General features: G+C 42.5%; 2 protein-coding genes across 3 annotated transcripts; both read left to right on the forward strand.

The window, feature by feature from the left end:
- The first annotated feature begins 3792 nt into the window (after positions 1-3792).
- On the forward strand, positions 3793-7843 carry pth1a (parathyroid hormone 1a). Its single transcript, XM_024264234.2, has 4 exons — positions 3793-4732; positions 6678-6977; positions 7110-7207; positions 7284-7843. Exons 2-4 carry the CDS (start codon positions 6918-6920, stop codon positions 7540-7542), a joined length of 417 nt encoding a protein of 138 aa, XP_024120002.1. The 5' UTR covers positions 3793-4732; positions 6678-6917; the 3' UTR covers positions 7543-7843.
- A 202-nt stretch (positions 7844-8045) lies between these two features.
- On the forward strand, positions 8046-25043 carry btbd10a (BTB (POZ) domain containing 10a). Of its 2 annotated transcripts, none has more exons than XM_024264232.2 (8): positions 8046-8209; positions 14913-15157; positions 15223-15532; positions 15727-15829; positions 20126-20246; positions 21124-21321; positions 22474-22584; positions 24286-25043. In XM_024264232.2, the coding sequence occupies exons 2-8, from the start codon at positions 14983-14985 to the stop codon at positions 24723-24725; spliced, it is 1458 nt and encodes a 485-aa protein (XP_024120000.1). In that variant the 5' UTR covers positions 8046-8209; positions 14913-14982; the 3' UTR covers positions 24726-25043. The 2 variants fall into 2 exon arrangements, with proteins under 2 accessions (XP_024120000.1, XP_024119999.1); XM_024264231.2 differs by lacking the exon at positions 8046-8209 and adding an exon at positions 11537-11739.
- Positions 25044-25515: the final 472 nt, after the last annotated feature.

Genomic DNA, 25515 nt, shown 5'->3' on the forward strand with positions numbered 1-25515 from the left:
GACCGTCCACGTAAAGCTTGTCCACGGCGACCACCGCGCGGGACCCGGCGGTCAAAGTTGCTGTTTCATCCTCATTTAATTCACCTGCAGCTTTACTGCAGCTTCTTCTTAAATGTTTTCCTCACAGAAATAGGAAAACATTCAAATTTAAAGATGACATTTGTTCAATTAAAAAGAAAATGTATAAATGTAATTTAAATGATGAAATACATTTACACGTATCTCCATAAAGTCTGTAGCATTATATTATATTCTGCTGAACATCTAAACTTCTCTAGACCAGGAGTCCCCAAACTACGGCCCGTGGGCCGGATCCGTAACACCTCCACGTTTGGCCCGGCCCCTGAGCAATATCAGAGACATGGGGTGGGGTTATATAAGTTCGCTTCTTCCCACTCCTTTTCAAGCAATCATGCTTGAAATAAACCAATCAATCAATCAAACATATGTTTTTTTCCCCAATCTAGCTTTGAGATTGTTTGCTAATACTGCTAGCAAAATGGTGTTTTGCTAACAGTGTTTTCTGTTAACAAAACAGTGTTTCGCTAACAGAAAACACTGTTAACATCAACTGCAGACAGAGCGACTAACACAAAACACTTTTAGCTTCAATTGCAGATAGAGTGGCTAACAGAAAACAGTGTTAGCATCAATTGTAGACTGAACTGCAAACAGAAAACACTGTTAGCATCACTCGCAAACAGAATGGCTAACAGAAAACACTGTTAATAGTTCTGTCTGTGATTGATGCTAACAGAAAACACTGTTAGCATCAATCGCAGACAGAACTGCTCTCAGAAAACACTTTTTCTGTTAGCCTACAAACTGACCCCAGCTCCACATCACTGAAGAAAAACAGTTATGTGGCTCTCACAAGAAAAGGTTTGGGGACCCCTGCTCTAGACTGCAAAACGTCTTCATTTTTCCATCACACTGTTGCCCTCTGGGAGACGCTACAGGTGCAACAGAGGTTAAAACAAACAAATTCAAAAATAGTTCCTTTCCAACAGTTTCAACCATGTTAAACTCCCAGGAGTCCCGATTACACTGTGCTGGCGTGTTCATGTTAACCTATGTAAATGTGTACATGCATGTATATATATATAGGCTTTGTTAATTTAGAATATGTATTTATTTTTATTTTATTACTTTAACATGTTCTTTTATCTTCTTGTTGACTTTTTTGTTTATTTATTATTTACTTATTTTCTGCAATACACTTTTTTCTTTACTGCAGTAGTGAACATACTGTGTGCACACAACTTACAAGTTTATCGTATGCATAGACAGATACTTTCCAAAATGAATATCATGGAAAAGTGGATTCATTTCCATAATTCTGTTCAAAGAATTTAGATTAAGGGCCCATTGCTTAATGGAACTCAAGTTTTTTTTTTTTAGCATAAATTGGTGTCCCGACTAACAAAATCCAAGAAAACATGATTTCATAAAATTAAACTGTGAAGAAATCTTCTCAAATTTTGCTGGACATTAATATTTATATTATGCTTCACGAACTGATCATCTACTAAATTCAAAACACGGGTTCTACAGATGTCATTATAGTAAATTGATTCAGTTCAGTTTATTACAGTGAAGAATTCATAAATATCCAGAAGACCATCATTGATTCCCTTCATAGTCTGGGTATAACACTAAAGTTCATTACTAAGGAGGCTGGCTGTCCAATCAGATCAACAGAAAGTCTAATGGAAGAACAAAATGTGTCAGGAGAAGATACAGCAGCAAAAGAGATGAAAGTAAGCTTCAGCTGGTTATCAAAAAGACTGAAGAACCCGCAGACATCCAGAAAGAGTGGAAGAGCTGGAGGAACAACTTCAAAAACATTCACATTCAGAAGATGAACTATAAACTTTGGGGTTTCTCGGGTCAAGACACTTCTGAGCCTGGACCAACAGAGGAAACGTCTCAACTGGACCAAGGAGAGGAAGGTGTGGATTGTTGGTCAGAGTTCCTGTTTCTGATGAAAGTAGTGTGTCTTTTATTTGAGAATCAAGGACCAAGGGTAGGGTTAGGGCTGCAATGTGAAGCACTGGTGTTGTAAAGTCTGCTTTCTTCAATCCAAAATCACTGCAACAATCTAGGAGAATGTTCTAGACGACTTCATGATTCCCTCTGCTGCAGATTTCATCTTCCAGCAGGATCTGGTTCCTGACCAGACTATTGAAGTATTGAAGATGGACGTCTCATTTAGAAAATACTTTACTTTGACTGATTTAATGTGATCATAATCTCTGTCTTTGTCTTTTTGTAAAAGCTGAGAAATAAATGGAAATTTCTCCAGAGTGTTCCAAGTTTTTTTAAATCCTGGTTTTATGAGCTGGAACCCTTATTTATGTAAAAATGAACAATTAAAATAAATTAAACAGTGAGTCATGAATCTATACTCAAGGAAAGTTTCATTTTTTACATGAAATTATGGAAATAAATACACTTTTCTATGATATTCTACATTTTGGAAAGGTACTATATTGTTTTGTACTGATTAAGGGTTTTAATCTCATTGTACATGTGGACAAAGACATTCTATTCCAATTATATTCAATGTAGTTAAAATAAGACTTGATGAATGGGAAATCAACAGCCAACATTTGACTGTCGAGAAGGAATTAGCCAATTTCTCAGACACGTTTTCCCAAAGCGTCCCTTGGTTGCATGTCAGATCTTTGTGTTTGACACGTTAAACATTCTTGGTAAGTTTCAGGGTTTTTGCTGATCCCTTTCTTCCAAGTGAGTTGTAGAGATTGGTTTGTTTTTCTTTTTTGCTTTCTCAGATTCTGTTGTCGCTCCTGATAAAAGTCAAAGGCTAACCCAAAATAGCTGCTCCCTCATTCAGTGCTCATCATTCTTGGGTCTTCTGACGCAGCTGATTTGTAGCAGCTTTGGATATCAGGTTAATGGGGATGCTCAGCGTGAGAGACATGCCTGTTGACAGCACCACTTAGCACAGCAGCTTCTAAACGTCTTGAAAATTGATCTGTCTCTGATGATTTCATCTTGTCCCTGCCACATTTGTATGTCACCCTTCTGCTGATGCTGCTGCCTTTTCATGGCTCTGAGGTGACACTTTTTCATGATCTTTTCTCCTCCCTTCTTCTCCACTCTGCTGCACGCATTTAGGAAGCATTAGGTAATGAGCGCAACAACTTGCAGGACATAAACGGAGGTGAGGGGTTGATGTGTTTAGCAGATGTCAGCTCAACAGGCTGAAACCAGCGTCATCTGAAACAGCGTGGCAGGAAGAGGTCATCATCTCTGCCGATCCTCATAAATCTCCTCACGCTGCATGTAAACAGCTTAAAATCAGGACGCTGGTTCGTCCCTGGTCTTTCCTGCTATCGCTAAACCTACAAGATGTTAAAGCCTCCTTTTTAATGCAAATCATAATAAATGAAAGGTGAGTGAAGACTGTCAGGTAACAGGTATGAGCTCATGGCGGGCCTTCTCTACCGATGCTGTCATCTCTTTTTTGAAGGGCAGAACAGACGGCGCGGGAGGCACACGGGGATGATGATGATTATGTGTTTTTCATTCTGTTTTTAACATAAAACTACTGCTCATCCTTCAAACCTCAACATGAGATAAAAGGTCTTGGCACCCCCATTCCGTCACTAACATTTCTGTAAGCATTACCTCACATTTAAGGCTTAGAGTTTCATAACACAAACACCCCCCGTCGCTCCTGCTACATTTAGAAACTCATACGGTAATGGCTGCGTAAGGTGTAATGTATGCGACCCCCCGGCAAAGATCAGTGACCCTTTGGAGCCTGAAAACGGATGGGGTTGAGGAGGGCTTGACCCAGGTGACCGTATGACAGAAATAAGAAGGGAAAGGTGAGGATAATGAGGAGCTCTGGTGCTTGGATTTGTTCAGTGAACTTTCAAGAACTTTCAGGTTCTGAGATGCTCTCCGGTTCTGAGGACTGTGGTGTTTGCAGACATGAAGAAGACTCGGACTGAGGGGGTTTTCCTCACAGTGCTCTCTCTTAGAGTTCTCTGTCACTGCAGTCCACGCCACGCCAGATGGGTTATCCTGCAGCCATATTCAAGTTGTGTCAAGCCACGCCCACCTAATCTGTTCTTGAGGGGGATTGTCAGGGCCATCCTTCCTGTTCCTGTGGAGGGTGACCAGGGCCACTCCTTCATGTTCCCTTTCCCTGAGGATGGTCGACGCTCATCCACATTTGGCTGTACTTCCTGTTCTGGTGGAGGGTTGCCGGGACTGCTCCCCTTCATGTCTGTTCCTGAGGAGGGGTTCTGATACCCCTCACATTTGTCTGGCTGCAGGACCCCTGAATCGTTTCTGGCCTTGCTTTTGTCTTGTTCCTCCATGTCCCCTACTGGGAAGCGTTTTGTTTTTTTGGGGGGGCATCTGGAATCTACCCTCTGGAGAGGGGTACTGTGAGGATTCTGTGGTTTAGTTTGGATTTTGTTATATTTGATCATGTTCTAAGTTGGCCTTGTACGTCACATTAGTTTCAGGTTTGCCAAGATCCACAGCTGTCTTAGGTTCAGTTAATTGCCCCCAGCCTATGTAAGTGTCTCGTTTTCAGTTATTCATTTTCAGGTTGTCTGCTCTGTTCTGCTACGTCACTGGTTTGATCTTCCATGTTTTTGTCAAGTTTAAGTTTATTTAGTAAATCTTTAAGTTTCCGCCACCAAGTCTGGTCTACCACATTTGGATCCTTCACCACCATCCCTGATAGGAAGTAAGACTTTTTCTATAGGTGACATCACACTTTCTCAGTCCAGTTATATCTTCAAGTCAATCCTCTAATCTCAGGTTTCTCTGGTAAAATTAAGTGTCATATTGTCTCCGTGGAATGGGATAAAAAAAAAAATCTGACTGCATCAAAATTATGTGACAATTTTACCACATTTAGACATTTATTTTAATTTGTGCTGCATTTACACTTCATTTTGTCACTTATCACGTAATTTTCAATCAGACAATTTATGTATTTGTTGACAGAGATCAGTCAGTTTGTCTGTTTAGATGTGACAACAGTCTCTACTTTGTGTAGAGGGACAAAGAAAATCTCAGCACAGCATTTTAATGGCTGTGAGAAGATCTCCAAGCAGTTTGATGTTCCTGTGACTGTAGCTGCTCAGGTGATTCAGAAAGTTAAAAAACCAAAGGAGTGTATACAGCTCCTTTGAAAGTGACTGAAAAGGGAAACTGAAGAGACAGATAACATAAACACAAACAAAAGAGTCCAGAACGACCTTCAAACACATTAACGGTCAACTCCAAGTTCAAAGTCAATCAGTGTCAGACACACTATTAACACCTGTTGAAGCCAAAGTGAACTTCATGGAGACTATCACAAAGGACAAAACAGATAGAAGAAAGAAATATCATTGTGGAATATTCCAGTCCTGAAAAACTGACTGGAATATCCCACAATGCATTTCAACAATTACAAAGTTTCATTGAGAAATTATTTTTGAAAGATTAGACATTAATTTCTATTAAGAGATGCAGTAAAGACAAAGACCCCATGAGAAGTAAACTGTCCCTGCTGTGAAGCAAGGAGGAGGTTTAGTAGTGGTTTGGGCTGCACTGCTGTTTCAGAGAGTTCTGAATCTGTGCAGGTTCACTAAAATCTAAAGACCATCAATCATTCTGGAGCCAAGTCTTCTGGTCTTACTCCTTCAACAGAACAGCAAAATGAGACATTTGTAGTTTTTTCCTTAATGTGAGGAATGGACCAGAACACCTGCTGAGAAGACAAGTAATCTCTTAAACAACTATTCAAAAATAATGTCTGATTTTAACTGGATTGCTTACAGCGAATGTTTTAGTTTATACTACGTTTTGCTAGATTTCAGCCATTTATTTCACTGACTTTTGTAGGTAGTTTCAGTGATTAACGACAGTTTTATCCACATGTACTTCAGACAAAGTGGCATTTAGTGCATTTGCTCTGCCCCAAATGAAACCCAGCAACAGGAGAGCAAGTAACACACACTAAATGTTCGATCTGTGAATTATTTCCAAGAGTAAAACCAAAAGGATAAACATTGTATAGAAATTCTTCAGGTTTGAATCTGACCTTGCCAGTGAAACTGGTGGGTGACCAAGCGCCAAATAACCATGGCTTAAGGATCCACTTTATGGAAGTTTCTTTTTAGCTCATTTTGACAGTCTTTATATCAGAGCACATTATTCAAACCGAATGCTCAGTGACCCTCACTGACACACATGTGCACAAACAGGCCGGGCCTCCAGTCACATCCAAACCAGTGACGACAGCGGCATCACCCACCGCCACACCCCCTGAACTCTCCCTTACTCTTTGATTCAGGATGCTTCCTCTGACGTCAGTTTGGTGCCAAAGCTCTTTTTTGAGAGGCAAACTCATTAAAACAATGGTAATTCTTGAGTTTAGAGTCTATGTAACCAGGGAGACTCCCTAATAGTCAACGACGGTAATAAATCCATCCCAATGTTGGGTCTATTGTTGGGAGGTATGCTGGGAGTTTGACAAAAAAGGTCACATTAGATGTGGACTTAGTAGGACCATTCACAAAAGCTTGAAGATGTGGAGTGTGGAGAAGAGGTCTGACGGTCTACAATAGTCCTTCATATTTCTGCATGAACTGATACACAAAACCCTGCAATTCTCAGTTGTTTTTTTCCAACCCAAAAAGGTGTGAAGGCATTTGGGTTCAAAGCCATTCATTTGGTCATATGACAGCCGTGACGGCCTAAGGCTAAGGGGGGGGGGGCGTCATTCATGTCCAGCCCCCTCCAGGAGCTGGAGGTATGACATCAACACCAATAATGAAGGCAGCTCATCAGCGGCGGACAGCAGGGCTATAAAAGGAACCTGAAGAGTTCAGGGCTGATCATTACCGAGAAACCAACTGCAGATCCAGAGGGGCCCACCGATGAGACCAAAATCACAGTGTGATCTTTACCAGGCTGTGGAGAACCCGTCCTCTCACCAGGTATGTTCATCAGAAATGGAGGCCAACTGGCATCACTCTTTTCATGCTTGTAGAACATTAGTTAGATTTTTTTATTGTGACGAAATTACATTTTTAAGATAAAATGTAATGTTTATCTTTCATTTTGAACAGATCATCAAGATTTGCCTGAAAAGCATGAATTACAGAGTCCTTCTCATCTCCCTTTGCATCATGCATCTCTCCATTCACTGTCAAGGACGACCTCTGAGGTAATTCCCTCTTTTCTTCTGTGATTCACACCAACAAAGAAGCATGAAAGTGATTTTCTGAAACCTGTTTCCGCAGCAAAAGGACGGTGAGTGAAATGCAGCTTATGCACAACCTGGGGCAGCACAAGCAGTTGGAGGACCGCCGGGAGTGGCTGCTGATGAGAGTCCGCGGCATTCACAACCCCGCGGGCGGGCCGGGCGGCGGGGACGCGGAGGCCCGGCGCAGGAGGAGGCTGCGGCCGGAGGAGCTGAGCGGGCTGGACGGGCTGACCGCCGAGGACATCCGGGACGCCCTGGACCTCCTGGAACACCTGTTCGAGCCCAAGCAGACCTGATCTGCTCGACTATGATGGAAACATTTCCACCAGATTTTGTATCTGTTCGCTTCTGTGATGTTTAGCGTATTTATTTAGCTTAATTTATCAAACTAGTATTTATGAGACAGTGCTTTAATGAAGCAAGCCTCCTAAAGAGTCTGCACTTTTACTGTAGTTTTGTTGAGACAAACACTTGAATGAATAGGACCAACTAACTCGCTTCATAAAGCCCTCAAGGCCCAATTAGTGTTTTATAAAGGTATTTATATAATTTCAATTTCAGTCAATGTTAAGGTCTAAAATATTTTTTGTAAAGGTTTTTTTTTATGATTTTATGTGATTGACGCTTATTTTGTTTTCAACGATGTGAATACTTTTAATATTTTGTTTTATTGTTTTATTTTATTTTTTACAGTTATTCACTGTAGACGTAAAACAAGAATAAACTGGTTATTTTATTTTATTTTTCAAAGAGGTAAATCCAATCCCGGGTGTTTTCTCGCGATATCTTGAACGAGAACTCCTCTGTCCCAATCCAAAACAAATCTAGAAGCAGCTCGTGGATAAAGTAAAGGGTATTTTCCCTCGGAGACGACCGTCTGTTTCTCTTCGGGTTCGCTGTTTGGTTGGACAGGCGGCTGGACTATTTTCCACTGAAACCGGCGCTGGAATGTAAAGAAACGTGGTAAATAAAGCGGATTTAAACTCGTTTGTCTTCAGTTAGCTAGCGGTAGCTGCCCCGCAGCTGTGAAGCCCGTTAGCTGAGCGCGAGGACTATTATAAAGGATCTAATTAAAAAAAAAAAAGAATCCAGAGAGTTTATATACTTAATCCCTACGTGTGATAACAGGTCTGTGTGAGTGATGTGGGCAGGCTTACGGTAATCCAGTGTTGATCTATTTTCGTGTTTTTACAGTAAATTGAAAATAATTGCTGAAAAGCTACGAGATTTGATTCCCACATAATATATCAACAGGTTTACTTCTTAGTTCATTGTGACACATAATGTTAACCACTTTGGTGTCTTAAGATTTCCACAGTAACATTTTGGTCTTGTTTGTCTAGGAGTATTAATTAATAAATTAATAATAAGAATAAACCTAAAAAGGTAACTATTGGAAATGAACTTTAACAAAACACCTCTTTTTATTAATTTTGGTATTTGGTTTTAATGAAGAAAAAAAACTAGAAGGAGGTATTTTTAATTTCATTATATTTAAAATGTTTGTTTATTGATTTGGTTCTTTGGTTGTCATAAAACTCATGAACTTTGTTGATTAACAAAAGATGAAAACAGGGATTTACAATATTATCCTATATTAAGAATTACAGACTCGAGATCCAATTATCAATTACATTAAAAACACCTACAGAATAATTAAAATAAAGGGAAAACAGAAATTATTAACATAAACCTTAAGGGCTAAAAATGTATCCATACCAGTATAACCAGATTGGAGACTGGTAAGAAAAAGGCTGTGGTTGATGTTGGTGAGGGTTAGAATAATTTAATTCTCCTAAGTGTTAAGACATTCAGTAAAACAATAAATCAGATTTCATAGAAGATCTTGGAGAGTGTCAACTCCTACAACAATGGACATCATACTCACGATGCACCACTGTCGTCTTTTTTAATGTTTTTATTTCATTTAATTTAAATATAATATTAAACATCTCTGGGTTTTTGAAATCTTCAAATTGTAGGAAGTTTATCTAAATCTGAACAGGCGTTTGAATCCAAATACATTTATGTACATTATGTACATTTAAGGAGGAGACTTACAGATCATAGTTTGTTAAATCCAGGAAAAAAAATATTTTTCTGTCCACATCTTTATGAAATGTGATTTGGTTTGATGCCATTGACTGTATAAGAGAACTGGACTGAGGGAGTGTGACATCACCCATAGACAATCTCTCACTTTCGGCTCCAGCGAAATAAAGTCAATTCAATTGTCGTTTTGCTGCGATACAGATGCTGCCATTAAGAGCTGGACGAGATTAGATTGCAGTGATTGGTCAGACTCTGTCTTAGTCAACGTTTCTATGGCAACTGCTGTTGCCAGTCAGGAGTGAGCTTGTTGGAAGTCCACACCCCTTCCCCTGAAAGCGGCTCAGGAAAATCTGTCAATCAAACTTTTGAGGTGGGGGGCCTGTGGGTATCACATGCTTTTATTGAGGCCTCTGATTGGCCAGTTTATAGCTTCAACAACTTGTGTTAAAGAAAAAAAAATATCCTGAAAAAAAAGATAGAATTAAGAACATGTTAAAAATGTTTCAAATCAAGATTCTGACCAATAGAATGATTGAGTAATAGCTGTTTCTTTATCTATAAAAGTTTATGGGATTTTGGCTTCTTGGAGCCAGCAGGCACTTCCTGTTTAGACTGTGAGGGTAGCGGGGTCACTCAATCCAGTTCTCCTATACAGTCAGTGGTTGGCATAAGGATTTTTAGATGGAAGGAATCAGCCTCGGTCAGCAGCTTCTGTGATGTTTGGCATGTTTCTCAGCAGGGATTTGAAATGAATTTTTGTTCAAACCTTCTCTGTTAGGTTTTGTGTTCCTTTTAGGCCTTAAATAGTGTTTTTGAATAATGAGTGGGTGGGATTTTGAAAGTCTGTGTGCGGCTCTGGGGTAATAGTCTGTCTAGGTTAATTAAACTGTGAATATCCAAAGCTGTGTCTTCATGCACATTTTCTTTTGGTCCATTAATTCTTTTTGTGAGAAAAAGTGTAGAGTTTTTAATGGATTTTTAAAAATCTGTGTTTTCTAGTTTCTCTGTTTAAAGAAGGGGTCCCCAAACTACGGGCCACCCCCCGAACACTATTTTTTTTTTTCTCTCAATGTGGTTGATCAAGGCCCACATAGAACGTAACTTTTTATTCCACCCTTCTGCAGTCTGAACTATGACAGGAGAGGTGAGAATATTTATTGGTTTAATTGTGTGAATGTTGTAAAGCTTTTTTTCTTTATTTATATTATTTTGCTTCTGTGCGTTTTTTGGATGTCCATAGTTCTTTCAGCTCTTTCAGCTATTTAGCTCATTCAGCTACTAAAATATTCAGCTCTTTTTATGCTAGCCTTTTCTACTTTTTGGCAGTTACTCAGGATTTCTAGGCTATTTTAAGGTTTAGTTAATATTTTAGCCACAGGCTAGCTGCTTTGGCTAATTTAGGCTTTTTTCAGTTTTTCAGGCTAATTTAGAGTGTAGCTAATATTCCAGCTACATTCTCGATGTTTTGACTAATTTGGAATTTTTTCAGTTTTTTTTGCTAGCCTTTTAATTTAGCACCTCGCTGATATTTTTGCTGGCTGTCAGCTTCAGTGATTTTAGCTATTAGCTTCAGCGTTTTCAGCTATCAACTTCAGCGTTTTCAGCTATCAGCTTCAGCATTTTTAGCTATCAGCTTCAGCATTTTTAGCTATCAGCACTAGTATCTTCAGCAGCCAAATTCAGCTTACAGCATTCACACTAGTATTATTGCAGGTACTGCTATTTATCGAGTTTTTAAAAGGTTTTAGTATTGTTTTTTTCTGAAAAGATTACAAAAAAATTATTTAAAATTTGGATATGTGTGGCTTTCTGGGAACCCATCAATGTTTACGTTTAGGTTGTGATTTTTACCGGCCCTACGTTGGAGAAAATAAAACAGTTATGTGGTCCTCACAAGAAAAAGTCCAACAAATTTACAAACTTGAATCGTGTAAATGCAAAAGCCTTCATGTCACAGTCTCTGAATGGGATGTTGACGTTTGTGCTAATTAAGCATCTTTCTGAGGACATGGATGTTGATGAGGTGCTTTAAAGTCTCGGTCAGTAATCTCATCTTTTGGTTCTCTGGTTTGAGGCGGATCACACCCCAACACTTTACTGACAACAACAAAACTGCCGCTGAGACGGAAAGGGGCGCATTCCGAGGAGCACTTGAAGGCAGCATCGCTCTGATTGAATCAGGACATTCACATTTTTAACCCCCCCCCTTGGTGACTGGCTGAATCGCGGTCGCCTCTGTTAAGCTGCGGCTTTCTGCTGCATCTGCCTGTGCGGGATGAGCGCGTGAAACGATGCGGATGAAGTTGGAAAGTGATGAGCGGGGATGCTGAAGCTGCCGGGGAGCCCGCTTTGTTTGGAGGAGCGCAGGGCTTCTGTGCCGCCGTCGTCCCGCAGCTGCTTCCCTGTTGCTTTGTCTTCACTTGGTCCTCTGATACCGACCGGTAGGTGTGGGTCCGCTGTCCCAGCTGAGGGACACAGTCACCCCGGCGGCTCTTTGTTTAGTGTGAGCTTCTGAAAGCGATTCTGTCCTTGATGGGACCTCTGATGAGAAACAGTGACAGCAGAAGACTTCTGTTAAACGCTGTGGATCCTTTCCACCGGTGTTCTTCCAGAGGCAGCGTGGTATTTTCATGCGAGTTGTGTTCGAACAAATGCAGCTCCTGTTTCTGCCTGACTGTGTTTCAGCGCCAGCAGCTCCTAAATAATTGATTGGACGCTCACCCTGCTGCTCTCACCTCATGCTTTTAATAGACTGCCTGGACTCCTGCATCTTCAGCTGACATAAACGTCTTGGTTAAGTCTGGGAAATGTTGTTACTTCATTACACCAAATGTGTGGCTCTCTGAAAACACCTTAATCTGTTGGGTGTTGAAGAAAGAGCTGCGATCGGGTCTCATTCCTCCTCCAGATGCTCCCGTCCTGAGGGAAATGTTGCCCCCCCTCCCCCCCCAGTTCCTTTGTTCCCTCCACCCTGCTGCTCTGGCTGCCAGCCCGGCTCCTCTTTTCTTTTCTACCTTGCCTCTGTTCTGCTGAGCATTCACTCCTTCTGGGATAACGTGGGTTTGTCGGTATTGGTGTTACAGTCAATGGATCCTGCATCAGGGAATTCTGGGAGTTCATAGAGTGGGCACCATGCTGGTCAGGAGGCAGAGGCGTGTGCTTGTATGCCCGCCTCTTCCTCTCCTCCGGACGGTGACCCTCGTCTTCAAGGACGTTGAGCTGGAGGGCTGGAGAGGAGACTCTCTGAGTTTCTGCTCAACATACAGAATCACAATCTTCTTTAGCATCTCTGCAGGGTTTGTGGTCACAGACTGAAGGTCTGCTTATTGTTGGGCTGAATATGAAGATTAGATATGACACTTTTCAATAATAAGCCGTCATTCATAATGAATTTGTTGTTTTAAATAAGTTTTTCCCATCGTTGCTGCTAGAATCCAGCAGCAGGTTCGCTGTGGGTCTCCTCCACATGCTGGCATAAAGGCATGATGATGCGTTCAGGGTCATCATGGCCGTACAGTCAAAGCAGAACTTCATCACAGACACGTATGGGCAGAAATGTTTGTATTTACGTATTTCTACATTTATTATGCAAAAATCTCCCAACAGGAATACTGTTTCTGTTTTCATTGTGTGTTAGGAATAGGAATGGACGTTTATTGATCTCACAGTGGGGAATTTGATTTATTACCATAAGAAAAAAAAATGCAGATCATAAAAACAACCTAAGTAACAGATAATACCACTGAAATACAGTGAATTGAAACATTCCTAAACAGTAAAACAGCTGAAACAGGACAATTGAAATGATGACTGTTTTTTTTTCTTTTTATCATGTTCTAATCGCACATTTTCTTTATTTATTGTTTTTGTTTTTTATTTCTGGGTGTTTTTTGTTGTTTTGAAGCAAAACCTTTTTTTTTTCTTAGAAACATTTTCACAATTATTGTACATTTGTGATTAAACTTGAGTTTAATTAACTCAACCTTTAGATAAATATCATCAGAGAAAGTCAAGTTGATTAACTTCCCTGGACTCAGATACGTCGGCTAAGATCCAGAGTCTGTTACAACGATTAGTTCTGATAAAACATGCAAACCCAAAATCCTGATCACGATCAAAAGCAGAAGTTTACTTTTTAGATCCTGAACAAAACACAGCTTCCTGTTCTGGACTCTCGTTTTCCTTCCACCTTTTCACACTGTAAGTGTATAGGGGTGTAACGATAATGTGACCCAACAGATCAATCAGTCCATTTGGATTGAGACGTGGTAGGTTTATTTTACTAAAGCATAAAAACGACCATCACACATGTGATGCAGCAAAAACTGATCAACCATGATTCCAGCCTAATGTGTGGAAACACTTTGAATTTAGCAAAGTCATGTGACCGTACGGTGTGGTGGAATGCTCTAATAATGTTCTCTTTGGATTATTCTGATGTGGAAAAACACTTTATGGAACTGAAATGTGAATGGATTTGACATTCATTCTTGTTTGTTTGTTTCTACACATAATTAATTTATTATCTTGACAAAATACAAGGAATCTGGAAAACGTCTCCTGCACTGTTCAGTACCAGTTATTTATCTCTGAGTCACACTGGTGGAAGTTTTGGACAAAGATTTCCTGATCCATTATAGGTCGCTGAATCTGATTGAATTGCTCTAAATGAGCTAATATTGACTGAATGGTATCGTAATCCACAGATTAAGAAATGAATCAATCGTTATTTAAATCTGTTGTTACTCCCCTACTACTGTCCATTCAGTCTAACTATACAATCTTCTGGGAAGTTCAGCTTGTTGAGGTTTTCATAAATACACAATAGAATGTTGAGCATCAGTAAAGTTCTTCAGAACTCATAATCAATGAATGCAGGCTTAGTTTTCCTGTGACCCCAAAAGGGATTATGGGTATGTGGGTTTGCAAGATAAATGAATCATTTGGTTGTAGTACACTCATGTGTTCGTGTGTGTGTGAACATGTGTGTAAAAGTGTGTTTGTGTTAAAAACAATGTAATAGTTTTCTCTTTTTTTATTTTGTTGTTATATGTTATGTTTGTGTAAGTGTGTCTGAGTGTGTAATTGTGTGTCAGTGTATAAGTGGGTTGGGGTGTGCGGGTGTGTGTGTAATTGTTTATTTTTAAGTACTTGTGTTTTTGTGTTAATGTGTGTGTACCGGTAATTGTTTTTGTGTGTAATGGTGTTCTTGTGTGGTAGTGTGTGTGTTTTACTGTGTCTTTGTGTGTAATTGTGTTTGTTTGTAATCATGTCTTTGTGTGTGTGTAATTCTGTTTGTGTTTAATTGTGTGTGTAATTGTGTTTTTGTGCATAACTGTGTTATTTGTGCGTTTTTGTGTGTTATTTTGTAATTGTGTCTTTGTGTGAGTTGTCATTTTTTGTGTAATTTTCTGGGTGTGTTATTGTGTGTGTAATCATGTGTGTGTTTCTTTGCAATTGTCTTTTTGAGTAACTGTGTATTGTGTATTTGTATGTAAGTGTAATTGTGTTTTATGTGTCATTTTTGTGTGTAATTGTGTTTCTGTGTGTAATGGTGATTTTGTGTATAGTAATTGTGTGTGTGTGTCATTGTGTGTTTGTGTTTCCTGTGAAGGGAGCGTCGTGGTGCGTCGGGGTTGGACTGGGACCAGCAGCCGCGGCAGCGCCCTCTGCAGGTCAGGACCATGAACGTTTACGGGACCGGGGCGGCCGGCGGCTCCAGAGACCGGGCGGGTGCAGAGCATTACCGAGAACAGCGGCGGCGCTCTAGCGACCGCTCACGTGACTCCTCCCACGAGAGAGGAGAGGGCGGGCTCACGCCCTGCATCAGAAACGTCACCTCCCCAACACGCCAACACGGTGAGGAACTCAGAGACTGAGGTCCGTCTGGGAGACCAGCGTCATGACCCGCTCTGCTCCCACAGACCGTGAACGTGGCGACGGAGGCTCCTCCTCCAGACCCTCCAGCCCACGCACCGCCAGGGTTTCCCAGAGCTACTACCACATAGGAGGGGGGTACGCGCCTCGGCCCATCGTCGGTGCCCCCGGACTGGACTGCCACCCCCACCCCATGGTCCCGGGGCCGTGCGACTTGGTGTACGTGTACGACGTGAGCAACAAAGAGCATCGGGGAGCCATGCGGCCGGGAGAACGCGTCACGCTGATCGTGGACAACACCAGATTCGTGGTGGATCCCGCCATCTTCACAGCTCAGCCCAACACCATGCTGGGCAGGTACGGCGTCTCACGAAGAGGATCACGTTCCTCACTGGAGCTCCAGTGTTTATGTTCTTTAATTTACTTTAATTTTTTAAGCTCGACGAGCCGCTTTTCTCCTTCAGAATCTACTTGAATGACGTTGATCATGTTGAAAGTTATAATCTATTAAAGATTTTGTTTAACCTTTTTTTTCCTGGTTGGTGTTCTAGGATGTTTGGTTCCGGTCGGGACAACAACTTTACTCGTCCCAACGAGAAAGGCGAATTTGAGGTGGCAGAGGGCATCAGCTCCACGGTCTTCAGAGCCATCCTGGTGAGTGATGAAGACGAGGATAAAAAAAAAAAAAAAAAAAGTCTGTTTGGAGGTCTGTTTGGATTCCCTTTAAAGTCGATTCAGAACGATTTCTCAACAGATCACAACATGATCAGAGTGGGACCTTAAGAAAAGTAAAAGACTTTAAGCAGCAAAAAACATATTTTAATGACCTCCCTATCATTCCTCAGTGACATAACCGTCAAGTAGACGAATGAGGATAACTGGATCAGCGAGGAAAGTAGGGTTGCCACGATTAGTAGACTAATCAACTATTAAAATAGTCGACGACTAGTTTAATAGTTGATTAGTTGTTACTTTATATTATATGGAGTCAGTGTAGTAAAATTTGGACTATTTTGGTCAAAGGTTTTTTAGGCTAATTTGGCGTTTATATTTGAGCTGGCTATCGGCTTCAGCCTTTTTTGGTTAATTTCAGAGATCTTAGCTATCAATTTCAGAATCTTCAGCTATCATTAGCATCCTCATTGGTCAAATTCAGCTTACAGCATTCACACTAGTATTACAACAGGTTATGCTATGTATGTAGTTTTTAGTTTAAAGCTAATGATGGTTAAGATGTTTGCTTTACATCCAGTTTGCACATGACCCAATTAGTCGACTAATCAGAAAAAATAATCAATGATTAGTTGACTATTAAAATAATCGTGTGTGGCAGCACTAAAGGAAAAACACAAATGTGTAAAATTCAGTTGAATGACGTTAAATACTTGGAGTTAAATATAAAAATGGTGAAGACAGATTTGATTAAACTGAACTGATTTGACCAAAACAAGAGTTCAGCTCTGTCTCATGCTTATTGTCCTCCAGAACAAATTAGACGTTTATCACTTCAGGGGAAATATGTATTTAAAGTAACATAAACGTTGAAAAGTGAAAAAAAAAAGATTATTTAAGGAACTTAAAAAAAATGAAACAAGTTTGGCAAATGAAAGAAGAGATTTAAGAGGTTGTTTTCAGACTAATATAGAATCTTTTATTTTAAGTTTTGCCACCAGCACTGTCCAATGAATCTAATTTCATTTTTGTTTGGTACATTTTTGTTAACTTAGTTTTACATACATAGATGTCAAGAAAACAATCGTCATCCAGAATAAAGAGATTTCTGGGGCAGAAATGACATTACCATGACCTCTATCAGCATATCCTGGAAGACAGTAGGTGTGTTTGAGATCATGCATGCGGTCGCAGCGCCGCGCAGATCGCCTGGATTGCAGTCATAGACTGTAAAAATAATGGACCGAGCGAGCAATGAGGTCCCCCATTGGAAATGCATTACTTCCTCTCCTCGCGAAAGTAGGCCGCCGCTTTCACCGTCAATTCCTGAAACGGATACCGCCATTTGCAAACAATCTTTAGCGATTGGTCTGAGTCATAGCTGAGTCATGAATCTACAGGAAGTACTGTCGCCAATCAGGAGTGAGTTTATTGCAACCGTCTGCCTCTTTCCACGCCTCGACCACGAGACCGCGGATGTAAACAGCTTCAATAACGGCGGCTCGGGAGAATGGCTTTTTAGGTTTCTTTAGCCTTTCTTTTAGGCTTTTGATCACGTGGTCAGAAATCCTCCGGCTCTTTTCTAAATGACGTCGTTCCTGGTTAAGGTTAGGATTACGGTTATGGTTAGGGTTAGAAAAGCAATTTGTTCGTTTGTGGGGCTGTCTGTGATGCTCAGGCCTCCACCAGGGGATGTGTCAAACGTGGAAAACACATTTTAACACGTTTAGGACCGCGCGTATTATATGCACACAAAAACCGGTTTTGGCGTATATTATACACGGTATTTCCCAAATCGTGGCATATGTACGCATTTTACTGAGACTGGGCTGATTGTACAAGTCATTGTTGAAGCCTTTGAGGAAGAACCATTCCAACATTTGATTCTGTCAGCGGTCCTTTGGGATTTACTTACATTTATTCATTTTTGTCGAGATAAAAGGAGCATTTGGGTGACGCCGCTGCAGACCGGCGCGTGTCCCCCTCTCGCGCGCGCGCCGCAACTCGTCTCTTCACATGCGGCCACGTTAGTCTGATCAGATGCACGTGAGAAGCGCGTTCAGCGGTATTTAAAATAAATAACCATCCTAACAAGTGAACAGCTGGATCTTCTTTCTGTTTGAAAATACGTCCCGGTCCTTTAATGTTTCTCTCGCGCTCGGACGGCTGCGTCTAATTCAGGCTGAATCTGGAAAAGTGCGGCGAAGATTAAACTTTGGTTGGTGGTTTTATGAGCATATATGCAACTTATAATTTATAAGCTACAATCAAAACAGTGAAATAAAGAAAAATGAACGTTAAACAAACAAAAAAGTCCAAAGCACATAACCTCAGAGTGAAATCTATTTCTACAGAGTAAATCCTCATCTAAAAATGTCGACAGCATGCGCCTCTTGTTGTTTTAAACTGCTGCATCGGTACATTCCATTGAGGAAAACAACAGTAGGACAATGATTACATTGTTGAATTGTAAAGTAGGTGTTAAAAGGTCTTCACGGACTCATTGATGAAGTCTGCTCCCATTGGCTACCCGTCATCTGTCACTCAAATGCCCCAGACGGTCGACGTCAGACCCACAAACGCTTATTGAGCCATCTGATTGGTCAATTTATAACTCTAATAACTTGTGATAATGGAAAAAAAATCTAAAAAAAAAATTAGGATTAGAAAAAAGAAGTTAAGCAGAAAGCAGCAGAGGAAGAATGATTATTCTGACATATAAAATGACTGAGAAATAACTGTCTGTTTCTCAATGTAAGTCAATGGGACTTTGGCCTTTTTGCAACCAAGTGGTACTTCCTATATGGAACACGGAAGTAGGGGGGCTTGCTCTGTCCAGTTATTTTATATACAGTCTATGATTGCAGTGCGTGTTGGGTAGTTTTGACTCACGTCATCATGAAAATATTGCGAGAAAGAGGCGGGTGTGAGGCGTCTACTCGGGCAGCTGGAAATCTGATGCTGCGCTGGCTGCAAGCTGCCTTGATGACTACAAAACAATGCATTGTGGGAAACGGTGTTCTGGCAGTTCTTGTACTTCGACGGGATTCTGATCAGAAATAACTGGCTCTAAATGAAGAAAATCTGCATATTTTGTAACTCTTTCTGGGAAGTAGTGAATCACTGATGAGAAAATGAACAAATGATCTGTGGTTTTATGTGTTATTGTTGCCTTTAAGTTAACTTTCATTTCAGTTTTATTTATTTCTCTGGGACAGTGCACATTAAATTAACCCAGCGGCTATTTCTCATCTGTTGTCCACAGAGAGATGTTGAAAATTATTATTAAAAACATAACAGTAAAGTTCATAGTAAGGAGGAGTGGAATATTAAAATTCAACCGAATGTTAAGGACAACCCCCAACTCCCTGTTCTCGTACAGTCTCGCCGTTCACCTTCATCTCAAGCGCCTTTCCCCGCCCCCACCTGCAGCTGCCAGGTCTCGCCGACGATCCAGGCGAGGTGCAAGTGGTCTTAAACACACCTAATGGGCTCAAAGCCCCGCCCCCACCGACAATTAGGGTCAACACTGAAAGTCATGAGAAAGAGAAATGAAAAACAAAACAGAAGCTGTTACTAATAAACTTTACCTTTTATTTGGAAAAAGTTAAGGTTTATAGTTTTAAGGTTTATTTTTCTATGTCTATATTTAGATGAACAGTCTGTTGTTTTTAATGATTTGAAGCTGATCCTGATTTGAGCCCATAGATTGAAATCAGTGTAGAAACAAAACTTCAGCCTCCAGTGGTCATTTGAGGAACTGCAGCCCTTCTGGCTTTGCTTTAAATTCAGAAACAGAAGGTGGAGGTGTTGTGGCAGGGCACTACCAAGGACACCTTTACCTGATCAATGAGCCACTGATCTCTAACCTGCAGTTGGACCTCGGATGTTTGGTCTCCGGACAGACCAGAGCTGTTTCAGGAAATCTGTTCTGGATTTTCATCCCTGGACGTGGTTCTGTGCGGTCAACCTGTGGTTGAAGTTGTCCTTTAATGCTGAATCACATCAGTGATCACAGGTTTGATCCTGTGTTTCCGTCTCTTGAGAGGATGAAGCACACAAACCAAGCAAAGTAAAAGCAGGCAGGGGGCGGGGCTTCAGCTGCTCCTCTCCTCCTCCCTCCCCTCTGGGTTTCACCCCTCCCTCCCTGAGAGAGGCAGCATTAATAATGGCGTCTTGTTTTTCCTCCTCTGCTTGTGCGCGCGCATGACCGCCCGCCTCCTGCGCGGGGGGGTTCATCTGTGTGTTTGTGTGTGCATGTGTGGACCAAAATGGCAGGATTACTACAAGTCTGGGATAATCCGCTGCCCCGATGGCGTTTCCATCCCTGAGCTGAGGGAGGCGTGCGACTACCTCTGCATCTCCTTCAGCTACAGCACCATCAAGTGCAGAGACCTGAGTGAGTACCAGCCGCCGCTGCAGCCGCTGCGGCACCGAACTGCAGCTTTTCTCCCCGAGTGCAGCGTCGGGTGAGTGTGGAGAACCGCTTTAAAATCCGCTGTTAGGAAAAGATGTTTTTACTGAGGAAGCCGTACGGCGCTGAAGCAGACCTTCTCGCCGCGCTGCTTCAGATGGGTTTGTGTGGGAGGAGCAGCCTCAGCTCCCCAGCTGCTTTAAGTAGGTCATGTTTAGCTGCTTATGCAGCTACGTAGATAAATCAGGTAAACTGATGCTTTTGGTTCTGGTTTCTGCTTCAAGAAGAGTTGTCGCCTCAGAATCACTGAGTTTAGGGGGAAGGATGACAGGAACGTTACAGGAAATGCTAAACACATTCAGGTCAAAGCCGGCAGCTTAAAGCAGGACTGTTGAAACAGGTTCAAAGTGGAACATGGAGAAATAGTCATTGCTTGTGGGGGAGGGCTGACAGGATGTTCATGAGATGTTTTCGTCACCTCAGCGCTGCAGCCAAAACTTCTACCAAATTATTTAAACGGGTTTTTGACAGATTGAATAGAAAAATTGACATTTTTGATTCCATGATTGCTTAAATAAATCCTGAAATCTTAATTATATTGATCATTTTCTCTGCTTGGACGGTTTCTGACATCATGATCAGAATTTCAACCCTAAACCTCTCAGGTGTGTTTAGTGAGGCGTCGCCCTCGTGTGGTCATGGAGAGGAATGCAGGGGTTTTCTAGAGGCTGCTCTTGATTTTCTGAAGAATGCACTAGAGTGAGGATTTTCAAAGGCAACCAGCTCACTTATTTTTGAGGAAAGCTAGTTCTTGGCATGGGGGTTGTTTGTAATGAGCTGACCGACTTCTGGCTCCCCTCAGGCGCCCTGATGCACGAGCTGTCCAACGACGGAGCGCGGCGTCAGTTCGAGTCTTACCTGGAGGAGATGGTGCTGCCGCTGATGGTGGCCAGCGCCCAGAGCGGCGAGCGGGAGTGTCACGTGGTGGTGCTGACTGATGACGACGTGGTGGACTGGGACGAGGAGTACCCGCCTCAGATGGGGGAGGAGTACTCGCAGAGTAAGACGTCCCCGCTCAACGTCTCATTCAGCAACACTATTCAGTAACCATGACAACAGTCTGAAGGAGGTCACACTGCACTACACTAGCAGCTGACTCTGTGTTTGTGGTGGGGGTCTGAAGGTGAGGAGGGGTCTTCTGTGAGGCTGGAGGAGGGAGAACCAAAAGCAGAAGCTTTTTCTGTGTTGAAGCAGTAGTTACACACACCTGTACAGGTGTGTCCTGGTGGAGGGTCAGAGAGAGGAGTGGCCACATCTTAAGGGGAAACACATTCTCACTCCAACTCATCATATATGGACGTATGGTCGTCACTTTCTGATATTTTGACTGTCCCCAACTCTTCGTTTTTGACGTACTGGCTGATCCAGTTAAATCAGGGGTCCGTCAGCCTCGGGACTCGGTACTGGATGCAAAACCAGTACTGGGTTAGAGTTCTGGTTCGGTCTGCCTCCCCTGATTAGTGATTACTGTGGCCCTATACCAAGCAGCTCGTTAGTTGGGTTCCCCTGATTTAAAAGGGCTAGACCATGATTTTCTTAAGCCTTTCAGAGTGAACTAAATCCATATATATGTTCATATGTTACCTTTGGAACACTTAAAAGCAAATTATTTATAAAACATATGTTATTTTTTGTGAGCTTTTTTCTATCCGGAAGTAAAACAACTCGATTCCTGAAGCTCCGCCTGGAGGGGAGGGCATCTTAAAGGAGCCCCACGTAACGCTATTCTGCATCTAAAATGAAAGTTTTTTAAAGGTATGACCCCTTTAAAGGTAGCAGCCAGAACGTCAAAAAACAGCGAGTTGGGGACACCCAAGACCTCAAAACCGTGACATGGAGGGGACCCAGACCTTCCATAAGTGAGGAGTTGGGAGTAATTTAAGGTACACACACTTAAAACATACAGGTGACGCTGTGGTGCAGTGTCCTCACGTCGCACTTGAATCAGTAAATCATTTGTTGATGTAAAACATCTAACAGAGAACTTTAGAATGATTTCAAAGTCATTTAGCTCAAGCCAGAATAGAAGGAATGGAAGGAGCTGCACCAAAACTCAACCAGATTCCTGAAATCTGACCTCATCTTCTTGACTTGTTGTTCATCAATGTTGTTGATTTGTAGCCTAAAAACCGAGTGTGTGTTGTGTCTGCAGTCATCTACAGCACCAAACTCTACCGCTTCTTCAAGTACATCGAGAACAGAGACGTGGCCAAGGCTGTGCTGAAGGAGCGAGGACTCAAGAAGATCCGGCTGGGGATCGAAGGTGAGTCCTCTTCCTCTGCGGGGTCGGGACAGCCTCAGACTAACAGCTGTTCATGGAGCCAGCAGTACTTCCTGTTTGGAACGCCAGGGGGAAGGGTCACTCAGTCCAGTTCTCATATACAGTCTAGCTTTAAAGGTTTCAGGTTCAAGTCCCCTTAAGCTGGTGTTTGCTGCAATAGCCTTGTGAGTCGTGGGCGTGTCACCAGAGCGCCAAAGACTTCTGCAACGCCGTTTCCTGAACCAAAAAGACTGAATGTGGCGTTCTGTGTTGGAACAAGGAAAACCAGATCAAGCCAACAGACTGAAGGGAAGCTACACCCTGTTCAGTTCATTAGATTCAATTCAGCTTTATTGTCCCCACACAGATGACAAAATCCTCTTTAAAGGGTAACCAAACACCAAATCAACGTTTTTGTCTGTAGACTTCTTGAAATGGACTTTAAAAGTGCTACTGTTTGTTTATTGTTTGTTGCCAAATTTTTGAGAAATTAAAATAAACGTATTTAATTCATGAAAATATAGTCAAAAACCATACATCTGCTGCCCCCTACAGGTTGAAACAAGGTACTACAGTTGAATTTTGTGATTGGTAGACTGAGATAAGTCCCAGAAGTTTCATGTCATCATGCTCTGGAGCTCCAGTATAAAAGCCCCGCCATCTTTGATTCTGTAACGGTCGGTCATTATCATGTTAGCTTTAGCATGGCTCGTAGGTGTATTGTCTTTAGTCGTCAAAAAATGTACTGGCCTTCACAACTTTCTGGTGGACTTGGAAGCTAGGGAACAGAGGTTGAGGGTAAATTTTCATTGAATCCAGCAAACTACATCCAGGTGATGGATTTACAATGAACATTTCACTTCGGGTTGTTTGTTTAATTCGTTAGCCTTTATTAGCTGTGATGCTAGTAGCATTTTTACATTCTCAGACACAAACCCTCAGCCCCGCTGTCGGGTATCGCCAAAGCAGAGTCTTGAGCCAGCGGCCCAAAACAATAAGGTTCTGGACCATGAGCGCCAGCCTCGGGAGAAGGATGAAGAGAAAAATCCTCATCCTCCTCAGAAAGTTCTGAGGAGAAACTTGCATCACTTTGACCGGTACCTCTCTCCATATTGAAGACCCAGCGTACGTTACATAAAGCTAACATAACTGTCAATCATAGATCCAAGCCACACCTCTTCCACTCAGTCCACCTCCTCTAGCCCCGCCCCCTTCATGGGGGTATTCTTCATATCTGTACTGAGAATGGAGTCAGCCTCCATCTGCCTTGTTTGGTTACCCTTTAAGCAACTAACTTGAAGAAAACACCAGATTATTGTTGTTAAAATGCTGTTTGAGCAACGATATATGTCTGAAATGTACAGAGGAGAATGTACCTGTGAAACCGCTCACGGATTATATAAACTACACTAACTACAATCATCCCATCACTCTGAGAACTTAAATCTTTCTCTGAAGTGTTCCTTCTTCCTTCAGTTTAATAATCCCGGTTGTCAAACAGAATCCAGACTCTTGGTGTGTCTCTAAAGCGGTGAAGGTATTTTTCAGGTCGGACTGAACGATTCCAAAGAGAGACATTATCTCTGATGAGGGCGACACGCCTACCTTACCTGGAAGGATCTTTACACAAATCAATCCTTCAATTCATCAAACCTCTCTCTCTGTGATGCAGCAGATTTATCCTCTGATGTTCTCCCTCTTCAGGATACCCCACCTATAAGGAGAAGGTGAAGCGGCGTCCTGGCGGCCGTCCTGAAGTCATCTACAACTACGTCCAGCGACCCTTCATCCGCATGTCCTGGGAGAAGGAGGAGGGGAAGAGTCGCCACGTGGACTTCCAGTGCGTCAAGTCCAAGTCCAGCACCAACCTGGCTGCAGCGGCCGCAGACATTCCCCAGGACCAGCTGGTGGTGCTGCAGCCTCCGGGGCCGCAGGTGGACGAGCTGGACACTCTGCCGCAGCCGCCCGGCGCCGGCGAGCCGCACCCGTTTGGGCCGGGGGTGGAGATCAACCCGGGCCCCCAGCCCAGCCATCAGCTTCAGGACAGCCCCCTCCAGGCGGCGGGCGGCCAGCAGCACAGCAGCCACGCCCAGAACACCTACCACTACGAGCCGGACCCCCACACGCCGTCCCCCTCCGCGTGACGGTTCCGCCCGCCAGCAGGAAGTGCTTTTAATCCACAGACTCCAAAGGGGCAAAAACTGCCACACTGATGCACAAACACACAAACTCGCTGTTCTGTCAAGCACACCCTTTCAAAATAAAAGCACAGACACCCCCCCAGCCACTTTGCCTTCTGATGCACAAACTTTCCCTGACCAAAGGAGGAGCTGCAGTGGGGGGGGGCATCATGAAAAGCCTGGAGAGGTTTTGGTTTCCCCAGAAGAGATTATTTTAAGAGCCACACAGACGTCACACGCAGGAAGTGATGTTCGTTTTTTAATAAATGCCTTTCACAATAAGTGTCGCCTCTGATCTGTTTTCTGAGGGAATGCTGGGAAAACAAAATCGACCTGATCTGAGCGCACAGATGTGGTTTGTGGGCAGGTGAAGGAAAATGCTGCGCTCCTAAAAACATTTGATGACAGAAGGTGAAGAGCGTCTGGAGCTCTGCAGGAATGCTGCGTGAAGCCGGTACCTTCAGGGTTTGGCTATTTTCTGGAGAGAAAAGCATACTGCTCTGCCAGCGGGAAGCAGGCTAAACGCTGGAAAAAATCTTCTTCAAACAAGCTAGAAAATACAGAATACAGAATGTTTCTCCAAGCTGCTGGAGGACTCAGGTGCTGCTTTCCCATGCAAGAGTGGCACATGAGAAAGAGGAGTTTGTTTGGGCATCTCTGCCAAACCAAGTATGTGGATCGGTGAAAGCTGATTGGCTGTGGAGACCGCTGAGGGGATGTGCAGAAAGGATGTTTGAATGAAAAGTTGTAATGT

This window comes from Oryzias melastigma, linkage group LG6 (genome assembly GCF_002922805.2).
Source record: "Oryzias melastigma strain HK-1 linkage group LG6, ASM292280v2, whole genome shotgun sequence".
In the NCBI taxonomy this organism is placed as follows: Eukaryota; Metazoa; Chordata; class Actinopteri; order Beloniformes; family Adrianichthyidae; genus Oryzias; species Oryzias melastigma.

Excerpts from the sequence above, each read along its gene's own strand:
- pth1a (XM_024264234.2), top strand. The coding sequence starts at position 6,918 with ATGAGACCAAAATCACAGTGTGATCTTTACCAGGCTGTGGAGAACCCG. Across the intron at positions 6,978-7,109 it reads AGAACCCGTCCTCTCACCAG|ATCATCAAGATTTGCCTGAA; the intron begins GTATGTTCATCA and ends CATTTTGAACAG. Across the intron at positions 7,208-7,283 it reads TGTCAAGGACGACCTCTGAG|CAAAAGGACGGTGAGTGAAA; the intron begins GTAATTCCCTCT and ends CTGTTTCCGCAG.
- btbd10a (XM_024264231.2), top strand. The coding sequence starts at position 11,612 with ATGAGCGGGGATGCTGAAGCTGCCGGGGAGCCCGCTTTGTTTGGAGGA. Across the intron at positions 20,247-21,123 it reads CATCAAGTGCAGAGACCTGA|GCGCCCTGATGCACGAGCTG; the intron begins GTGAGTACCAGC and ends GGCTCCCCTCAG. Across the intron at positions 22,585-24,285 it reads GATCCGGCTGGGGATCGAAG|GATACCCCACCTATAAGGAG; the intron begins GTGAGTCCTCTT and ends CTCCCTCTTCAG.